This window comes from Alnus glutinosa, chromosome 5 (assembly GCF_958979055.1).
Source record: "Alnus glutinosa chromosome 5, dhAlnGlut1.1, whole genome shotgun sequence".
In the NCBI taxonomy this organism is placed as follows: domain Eukaryota; kingdom Viridiplantae; phylum Streptophyta; class Magnoliopsida; order Fagales; family Betulaceae; genus Alnus; species Alnus glutinosa.
The window spans coordinates 1048273-1059196 of record NC_084890.1 but is presented as its reverse complement, the minus strand read 5'-3'; the positions used below and the strand labels follow the sequence as shown (position 1 = coordinate 1059196).

Below are 10924 nucleotides of genomic sequence, written 5' to 3'. Positions count from 1 at the left end.
ACTTGTGAGCGATAGAAAACCCTCTCCATCCAGCACTTAGTCCCACCTTTACCCAAAGATATTTTGTTTCAAATTCTTCCCCACCTTCATCTTCCAAAACAATTTTGGTATCATGCTTAGGCAAATGTGCATCACAAAAGTGCTTGGGGAGACCCTGTTTTCAAGAACTGCATCACAGAATTGCATCAAGAACTGCAGCAGTTTCTCCTACGGTTACTGATTGAGGCTTTCCCCCCACGAGAGCAAATGGGGCAGAAATAACAATAGGACCCTCTTCAATTGTGTTGTAACTATATACAGATTTGTCATCCCCATAATCAATAAAACTGATTTCTCCTTTGTCTCCAATGGTAGAGCATTCCTCATCCCACTTATCACCAAAGAAATCCATCACTAAGCAGAGACTAAAATGAAAACACTATGAGCTTCAATGCTACTCAGAAATTCCCAAGAAAGTAAACAACTCCATGAAAAAGAAAAAGTACACAGATTGTTACTAAAAATAATGAAACTTCAAAAAAGTTAAATAAATAAACACCCAATCACTGAAGCTACATAGGCAACAAATGAAAAAATCAAACTTGAGAAACATCAAAACTAACAGAGGCAAAATGCAGGGTTAGGTTAAGAGAACCGTGAAGGAGAAACGGTGAAATAAGGTTCTGATAGATGAAAAAGAGAGAACCCACCTTCGATCAAAGCTCAGTCTAAACCTATAAAGCAAGAAAGAAACAGAGCACAATGCAGATTTAAAAAGATCATTTGTAACTTTCTATATATCTATATATCCCTTCTATATATTCCCCCACCCCCCCCCCCCCCCCCCCCCAAAAAAAAAAAAAACACTTGGTGAACCCAAGCAAAACCCATATGAGTGAACCCAAAAAATAAGAAAGAATCAAAAGAAAAACAGACCGGTATTGTCGTGGTGGGTGGGTGTCGTTCAGTGGGCGGAGATGACCAAACCGCGTGAGGTTGAGACTTGAGAGAGATTGGCCGGATGGTGGGTGGAGGCATTGGATGGCGGTGGCGGCAGCTATACTACTTGGTGGTACGGTGGCCAGCGCCGCTTGGAGGGAGAGGGGGGAGGGAACGAATTTGGGGAAGAGAGAAAAGTGGGGCGAAATGAAAATTTCGAAAGAGAAACTGGCAATTGTCGTTCTGATTTTGATTGATTTATTTATTTTTAAAAAAGCTGGTTAATTAGGGTTGGGTTAATCTGCAAAATTGTGGCCTTCGGATGCAACAACCGACCACGATTTCGAAATTTGAAAATCTCATATTTTTTAAAACTTGAAGGGATTCCAATTCGAGAAAGTCCGTTTACTGCAATCGCCATGTTAGCACGAGTAAGTGCGTTTGAGTATTGAATTTTTAAAATCAGAATTGAATTCTTATTCTGTTTGTAAATTTCGAGGTTTGACTTTTTAGAAAAAATTGAATAAAATATAATTTGTTTAGAAAAAATTGAATAAAATATAATTTATTTTTTTAAAAAAAAAATCAAAATTATATGTTGTTTTCAAAATTCCGTAACCAAACATACCGTGACGGAATGCAAGTGACGGCAGTACGTAGTTTACAACTGCAGAAACAGACAAATAACATGTAAGCCTGTGAATGACACATCTTTTACGCTTCTTTTTAAGTGGTCAAAAGAAGTGAACAAATCTTCGTCCCTATGATTATCGTGTACGTAAAGTATCTTTGGGGCGTAAGCACTCCTCTGTTAGCACTTCTCTATTTCTGGTTCCCATTCATTTTATGGGAATTTTTTGAAATTATTATTTTTAAAAAAAAAAAAGAAAAAGAAAAAAGATGTGGATGAAACAACAGAAGTACAAGAGGAACATTTCTATTAAAATAGTGCTACAAGAACGTGCCCACATTATCAACAAGAAGCTAGAAGCAATCTTCACCTATCATTCCTCCATTTTTCTAGCCCACTTGGAGTACTACTGGCAAAATAAAATGTAACTTGCTCACCAAGGTTCTATGGGATTGTTAGGCAAAGAAAGGGACCGTAGATATATAGTAATGGATGATATTGTTCATGTTTTTTTAATTTTATTTTTACATTTTTCAGTAACAATTAATATCAAAATATTTTTATTTTTTTTCACTTTTTATATTACATTAATAATTTTTTTATTACTGTTCAAATAAAAAAATTCACTACAATACAAAATTTTTTCACTTTTTTATTAACTTTATATCACATCATTACTTTTTACTAATTTCAAAATTAACAACCCATTATTCTGTTATGTATATGCCTTTGCCAAACAAGACAATATTGAGATTCTTCTTACTTCATGCCTAATTCATGGACTACCATATATAGAAAAAATATATAAATATAAGAAGGAGAGTAAAGGACGGAAATTTTTATTTTCTATTCTCACAAAAAAAAAGAAAAAAGAAAAAAAAGAAAAAAAAAGCCATTAACAAAATTAGCAACAACACAAGTTTAATGTAAAAGAAATTACGGGTAGAGAGATGACCAGTTTCATCAAATAGTTTAACAGGATTATAATTAAATAACTTTATAATATTAAGAGTCTAAAAATTTTAAAATGTGCCATCTCTTAACTAGGGTATTTGAATATAAAGAATCTATTTTCAGTGTATTTTGCTGCCAATCTACTGAAAGCCTTCTAGAAGTTCTCTGACTGAAAAAAGTCAGGGAACTTCTAGAAGGAAGCTATCTAGCTACCAAGCCCCATGCAAGAGAAAAATTGGTGCATGGTAGGGTGCAATGCATATATATATAGTGAAACTAAGAGAAAGGAAGCTATCAACAATGATGAGTTAACGGGGGCTATAGCCTTATTAACCTTAAATAGGCCATTGCCAGAAGAGCAGAGAGACAGAGAGATTCATTGATTCTCAATCATCAGGTAATTCCTTTCAGCATTTCTTTATTTGAATCAACTTCTCTTTATGTTCTTCACTCTATTTTTGGCCTTCTGCGGCACTAATTTTTTTTTGTTAGTACTGATTGATCTATTTGGTTTTGATATACTATATCTGCATAACTCCTATAGCTAGCCCACATGTTAACTACGAGCTCCGTCAAGGATGGGGACGTCGAGTCTAATCACATATCCATGGCAGATAAAGCTGATCAGGAGGGTTCTCTTGATTTTGACAGAGACTCATCATCCACTTCCTCCAGCTTGGATGAAACAGAAGCAGTAAGTTTTAATCGTCTCCCTAGGATTAGTTTCTTTGTTGCATGATAGTGCAACTTTGGTTGGTCTTGAGTTTACACTTATAGTTTGGTTGGTCGTTCCAAACATGGTCAATTTTTCCGCCGGTTCTGATCAGAAGTTACTGGTTTTGAATACATAGTTTCCTTTTAGAGGCCGGTAACCTGGGCTTGGTTGTGTTTGCTTATTGAAGCATTTAATGTGATGCTTCTGTAAAAGTACATGTAAAAGTATTCGTGCCTTACTCACTCTCAAAAGATGTCTTGAGAGAAGAGAGGCGTCTATAGCTTATAAAGTATTTAAGTCATATATTTTTTGCCGATGTATGATACTTTAATGCGCCCCCTCACATGTAGCAACTTCATCCAAACACGTGTTTAATATCGGGAGGAAAAGGCTCATCATTGTCCAAGGAATCTACTTTGATACCATGTAAAAATCTATGGGCCTTACTCACTCTCAAAAGACATCTTGAGAGATAAGGGATGTTCATGGCTTATAAAGTGCTTAGGTCATATATCTTTTAACGATGTGGGACACTTTAATAGTTTCATGTACAATAACTTGCGTTTGAAGCTAATATTTCTTTTCATGAGAAAGGAAAAAAAAATCATAATTAAGAGCTGTGTGAAATTAAACAACTTGTATTTGAGAAGTAAAAGAAAGATTTATAGACGCATCGTGTAACAACCCACCCCAACGACACAATATTGTCTGCTTTTGGCTCTTTCGAACTAGATTTCTCAGGAGGTCACCCATCTTGGTACTACTATCGCAGAAGTACACTTAACTGCAAAGTTCTGATAGGTTCATGGTTACCACGGCTTTAAAACACGTTATGACAAGAAGTGTGTGAATATAGATATAAACACATCCTCATTCCTAGGCGGTGTAGGACGTCACAATTACCCCTCTCTTGGGGCCCAGCGTCCCCGCTGGCAATCTTCTTGGAATGCCCATGAGGGTCGCCAGTGGAGACGCTGGGTCCCAAGAGGGGTGATTGTGATGTCTCACATTGCCTGAGAATGTAAATGTGCTTATATGTAAAAACACATGCACCTTTCTTGACACAATATGTTTTAAAGCTGTGATGATCATGAACCTATCAGAACTCCGCAGTACTTAAGCGTGCTGCGAAAATAGTACTAAGATTGGTGACCTCATGAGATGTCTGGTTTGGAAGAGCCAAAAACAGATAATATTGTGTCGTTGGGGTGTATCGTTACATATCGAATGTGTCTCTTTCAAGATTTGAACCCCATTTCTTATCAGTTTTCTTTTTCTTTTCTTTTTTAAATTGCAGAACCCACAAACAGTACTGCCAATCGTGGAAATGGAAGTCTCTTCAGCATTACCTCGTGTTTTCATAAATATGGATTCGGATGATGCAAAACTCCAACAAGCCCACGCTGCCAAGATTGCAGCGGAGAAGAGTTTGGATTCCTTACAGAATTTTGGAGGCGTTCAAGGAATTGCAGAGTCTTTGGGTCCTGATTTAGATCAGAACGAACTCCCTAGCGATGAGCAAGCCAGCGCAGTATCCCTAACACAGAGTCCTGAACCGGGCTTCTTTACACGTCTCCTAAAAGCTAGCAATGATTATACCGTTTGGCTTCTAGTCCTGGCTGCAGGGCTGTCACTTTTCTTTGGTTTCGACGGTATGACCGATGGTTTTCTCTACGGGGTCATCACAATTGCTGTTATCATCGTGATTGTGGTACAAAACTACTTAAAGCTCCACCTTTCGCAGAATATGTCAGGAAAACAAAACCCATTGGAAATGCCTCGAAAATTTGTAGTGATCAAGAGAGGGGGACACGAAAAGGAAGTGTCAAGCTCTGATATTTTAGTCGAAGGTGATCACATAGTGCCCCTCGGGAGGGAGCCTCCGGTCCAAAGGTGCAAAGGTGAACCCTTAGAAGAATTACTGGAACTGGATCATTGTTCCACTAGTGATGCTAATAAGCCATTTCTTTCCTATGGTGCAAATGTGACTGGCGGATCTGGTGGCATGCTGGTTACATCAGTGGGCACGGATACAACATTGGGTCAGTTGATGAGTCAGGTTACCCGAGCCCCTGGCATGACCCCTTTACCAGCGGAACTTGACAAAGTGAATGTTGTATTACATATTATTGGCCTTCTAATCCCTATCCTCATCCTTTTAGTATTGTTTCTCCGTTTGAAGCTTGGAGATGAAGATGTTAAATCTAAGCTCCCACAGCTCAAGGGGAAACCAATTCCAATAATGGATGCGATCAGCGGAATTTTCATGAAGTCAAATGGCAAGTTCATTACCTTAATAGCCACACTTACTATGTCGCTGCTTGGAGTAAAGGGAGGAATACCTTATGTAATCTCGCGCTACATTGACTATTGGCGGAAGAAGATGCTGTCTGACAAGGCCTTGGCGCAAAAACCTTTGGCTTGGCTCACCATGCTTTCGGTCTCAACTATCTGCATTGACAAAGATGCATGGCTAACACTAAACCGACGCGCAGTACTATTTGACACGGGCTGGACAGAGACAAACAAAGCAATAGAAGGTTTGAAAAATGCTGGAGTTAACGTCATACTGGTTTCAGATGATAAAGTGCCATGGTTGGAATCCATAGCTCTCGAGTCAAATGGATTGGTGCTTGAAGGTGAAAACTTTCGAACTTACAGCGACGAAGAGAGGAGGAGTAAAGTAAATGATATCATGGTGATGGAAAGCTGCTCTCCAGCTGATAAGCTCCTTCTGGTGCAGTGTTTGAAGGAAAAAGGCAATAGAGTAGCAATGGTTGGGGGCAAAACAAATGAGATTCCAGCATTGAAAGAAGCTGACGTGGGGCTTGTGATGGAGAGTTATAGCAGTGAAATGGCCAGAGAAACTTCTGACATCATCATCACGAATGGTAACTTCAGTTTCTTGGTCACCATTGTGAAGTGCGGGAGATGTGCCTATGAAAATATTCGCAAGTATATCCAATTTGAGCTCGCCATGACTATTGCAGGGCTGTTGATACCCAGCATCACAACCTTATCTTTTGGATATTCTCCAATTTCGTTAATCCAATTGCTATGGGCTAACTGGGTTTCGACCTTTCTAGGTGGTCTTGCATTAGTGACAGAGCCACCAACAGAGAAACTGATGGACAAGCTACCACTGAGACAAACCGAACCGCTGATCACCAAGGCTTGTTAGGTTTTGACTTGATTTTGTTAAGTCATGGTGGAGAGCCCATTCATGATTATAGTGGAAAATGGTGGACAACATCATTGAGTGGAAAATGGTGGATAACATCATTGAGTGGAAAATGGTGGACAACATCATTGAGTGGAAAATGGTGGACAACATCATTGAGTGGAAAATGGTGGACAACATCATTGAGTGGAAAATGGTGGACAACATCATTGAGTGGAAAATGGTGGATAACATCATTGAGTGGAAAATGGTAGATGGTGGAGCCTTCTTGTGGAAGAAGTTGTGGTTGCTTCTTTCCTATATAAGAAGCACATGGCCAACCAAACTAATGGGGAAAAAGAAGCAAAGTAGGAAAGTTTATCCTTCTTGGTGTGCGGTACAAAGTAAAAGAAAGAGAGGTTTTCTTTTCTTGATGTGTCGTACAACAATACACAAGTGAGTGAAATCTGGGTGTATTGGGGCTTTGGGCTTTGAGTGATTTTCTCCCTGTAACCAATTTAAATAGTGAATTTTCTCTGCGTCTCCTACAGTGGATGTACCTCGGTTTGAGGGAACCACTTAAATCTTTGTGTCATTTGTGGTTGATTTAATTTCTCCCTTGTCTTCTTAATTTTTTCGCTTCTCACGGGTCCTGGGAAATAGGACTTATTTCCTAACAACTGGTATCAGAGCCATTTTTCTTGGTTAGAGCCAAGGTTTGGTTTGGGTGGGAGCGATGGCAGGAGAAGAAGGGAGGATGGTAATCGAAAAATTCAATGGCACAGATTTTGGGTACTGGAAAGTGCAGATTGAAGATATCCTTTATGGGAAGGATCTCCATCAACCGCTTTTGGGAAAACAACCTGACGACATGTATGATGACGAGTGGGCCCTGCTTGATCGTAAGGCCCTGGCAGTTATCAGGTTATTATTGTCAAAATCAGTGGCGCACAACGTTGTAAAGGAGAAGACCACAGCTGGTCTAATGGCGGCTTTGTCAAGCATGTACGAGAAGCCGTCGGCTAACAACAAGGTGCACCTGATGAAGAAACTGTTCAACCTGAAGATGGCGGAAGGAGCTTCGGTGGCGCGACATCTAAATGAATTCAACACCATCACAAATCAACTATCCTCGGTGGAAATTGATTTTGATGATGAGATTCGCGCGTTGATCGTCTTGGCGTCTTTGCCAAATAGCTGGGAAGCCATGAGAATGGCTGTGAGTAACTCTGCAGGTAAGAGTAAACTAAGCTATGAAGATGTCAGGGATTTGGTTCTTGGTGAGGAGGTCCGCAGGAATGATGCTGGTGAAACCTCCGGTTCTGGTGCAGCCTTAAACCTTGAAGAAAGGGGCAGAGGTCAAGAAAGGAACTCTGGGAATGGCAGATCTAACTCCAGAAAGGACAGAAGCAAATCCAAGTTTGGGCGACAACCTGAGTGTTGGAACTGTGGCAAGACAGGCCACTACAAGAAGAATTGCAGAGAATTAAAGAAGAAGAAGGCTAACGACGATTCTGCAAACGTCGTGGTGACAGAAGAAGTGTATGATGCTCTACTTCTCTCTGTTGATAGTCCTCTTGACTCCTGGGTTTTGGACTCAGGGACCTCGGTTCATACCACAGCGATCCGTGAAATTCTCGAAAACTATGTTGCTGGAGATTTCGGGAAGGTGTACCTGGCTGACGGATCGGCACTGGATATTGTGGGCATGGGTGATGTTCGCATAAGAGTCCATAATGACTCGGTATGGAAGCTGCAGAAGGTCAGGCATGTCCTAGAGCTGAAGAAGAACCTGATCTCAGTGGGACAACTTGATGATGAATGACACTCCACTAACTTTCATGGCGGTAAGTGGAAGGTCAGCATTGGAGCCAGGATTTTGGCTCAGGGACACAAAACAGGTACTCTCTATATGACTACAAACATTAGAGATGTGGCATTCAGGTATAGGTTTTGGGATGATCAAAACCGGGAAATAATTAAAAGTAGGAATGTTACTTTTAATGAGAATGTTGTGTATAAATATGATTCTAGTGTAAAGCCAGCACATATAGAATCTGAGGCTGAAAAGCCTGAATTTATCAACCTAGATGGAATTCCTAAAGGCGCAGCTGCTCGAAGAAGGAATTCAGAAAAGGAAAATGGTCTAGATGTTGATGCAGCAGATCAGCAAATTGAACAGGGTACACCGACAGTGGCTGTCAGTAGGTCTCTCAGAAATGTTAGACCTCCACAGCGTTATTCACCCTCCCTGTTTCATATTTTATTGACTGATGGCGGTAAGCCAGGGACGTTTGTTGAAGCCTTGCAGGTTGAAGATCCAATCAAGTGGGAGTTAGCAATGAAAGATGAGATGGACTCATTATTGACTAACAAGACCTGGGAGCTGACAGAGTTGCCAGCAGTTAAGAAGGCTTTGTTCAACAAATGGGTGTTCAGAATGAAGGGTGAATATGATGGTAGCAAGAGCTATAAGGCAAGATTGGCAGTCAAATGGATTGCACAATATCTGAGAGGAACTTCAGATATATCCCTTTGTTTCACAGGTGCAGATTTGACGCTGCAGGGTTATGTGAATGCTGATCTAGCGGATATTGTTGATAGCAGGAAAGGTACTACAGGGTTTGTAATTATCCTATGTGGTACAGCTGTCAGCTGGGCTTCAAAGTTGCAGAAAAGTGTAACTATTGAGGAACTGAAGTTGTGTGCAGCTTCAGTTGGTCTTCGAGCTTGAAGACAAGTGGAGGAGACATCTTGAGAAAATTCGGGACTTGATGAAAATTAAGTCAAGTGGGAGATTGTTAGGTTTTGACTTGATTTTGTTAAGTCATGGTGGAGAGCCCATTCATGATTATAGTGGAAAATGGTGGACAACATCATTGAGTGGAAAATGGTGGATAACATCATTGAGTGGAAAATGGTGGACAACATATTGAGTGGAAAATGGTGGATAACATCATTGAGTGGAAAATGGTGGACAACATCATTGAGTGGAAAATGGTGGATAACATCATTGAGTGGAAAATGGTAGATGGTGGAGCCTTCTTGTGGAAGAAGTTGTGGTTGCTTCTTTCCTATATAAGAAGCACATGGCCAACCAAACTAATGGGGAAAAAGAAGCAAAGTAGGAAAGTTTATCCTTCTTGGTGTGCGGTACAAAGTAAAAGAAATAGAGGTTTTCTCTTCTTGATGTGTCGTACAACAATACACAAGTGAGTGAAATCTGGGTGTATTGGGGCTTTGGGCTTTGAGTGATTTTCTCCCTGTAACCAATTTAAATAGTGAATTTTCTCTGCGTCTCCTACAGTGGATGTACCTCGGTTTGAGGGAACCACTTAAATCTTTGTGTCATTTGTGGTTGATTTAATTTCTCCCTTGTCTTCTTAATTTTTTCGCTTCTCACGGGTCCTGGGAAATAGGACTTATTTCCTAACAAGGCTATGTGGAGAAACATTGCCAGTCAAGCTCTATGTCAGACTGCCATCTCAGTGCTCTTCCAAATTAAAGGGCAGGCTATCATGGGCATCAGCAAGAAGGTTAGTGAAACCATTATCTTTAACAGTTTTGTTCTCTGCCAAGTATTTAACATAGTCAACGCAAGGGAGCTGGAGAAGAAGAATGTGTTTAGGGGCATTCATCGTAACCCCTGGTTTTGGGTGGCTGTGGGTGTTATTCTGGTGCTCCAGGTGGCTTTTATTGAGACTGCACATATCCTTATAGGGAATGGAAATTTGAATTGGGTGCAGTGGTTCGTCTGTCTTCTACTTGGGATGACTTTATTGGCAGCCGATTGGGCTACAAAATGGACATCAGGATGCATCATGGATTGGTTCACTGGACCATTAGTCTCACATGCGGGAGCCATTAACATGATACCGTCTTCTCCCTCAGAATCTACTTCTAATGTTGACCTGCCACTCATCAATGTTTCCAGTCCTCCTCTCCCATCTTAGTGGGGCATGCATGTAGAAAGGATTGGGATCTTAAGTACTTTCAGTAATTTGCAGTTGTCCAAATTCCTAGCAAATACTGTAACTTGCCTTTTGTATTGTACATATCAAATATATTACTGAAGTAAGTATGTATTACTGGCCTTTGTACATATCAAATAAATACTGTAACTTGTACCAACTTCTATATGCTTGTTTTTGTTTCTCTATTATATTGTCCTGCGAGGAGCAATGTACACGAATTTATTTGTAAAAAGTATACATACCCATTTTAAATTATTATTTTATTGTCAATTTTCTTTCAAATTACTAATTACGTCAATATCTCTTATAAATTATAAAAACATGTCAATATTCACTAATGACAAAAATATTATTTCATAAAATTATATATATAAAAAAAAAATTTAAAAAAAAACGAAAAATTTGAAAACCAGGGCCACCCCCTTGGTTTTTTTTTTATTTTTAATTTAATTTTTTTGAATTTATAAGGATATTTTTGTCTTATTGAATTTTTTTATGGTCATTTTTTTTTTTCTTTTTGTTGGCCTTGGAGACCTTAATAATTTTAATTTTTTTTTGGATAGTTTAGAGAG

The 10924-nt window shown here is 39.5% G+C and overlaps 1 protein-coding gene across 1 annotated transcript; it reads left to right on the top strand.

Annotated features, from left to right (window-relative positions):
• Window positions 1-1020: 1020 nt before the first annotated feature.
• On the top strand, window positions 1021-10331 carry LOC133868173 (calcium-transporting ATPase 12, plasma membrane-type-like). The gene is made up of 5 exons (XM_062304995.1): window positions 1021-1198; window positions 1300-1349; window positions 3048-3197; window positions 4516-6390; window positions 9816-10331. Exons 1-5 carry the CDS (start codon window positions 1021-1023, stop codon window positions 10329-10331), a joined length of 2769 nt encoding a protein of 922 aa, XP_062160979.1.
• Window positions 10332-10924: the final 593 nt, after the last annotated feature.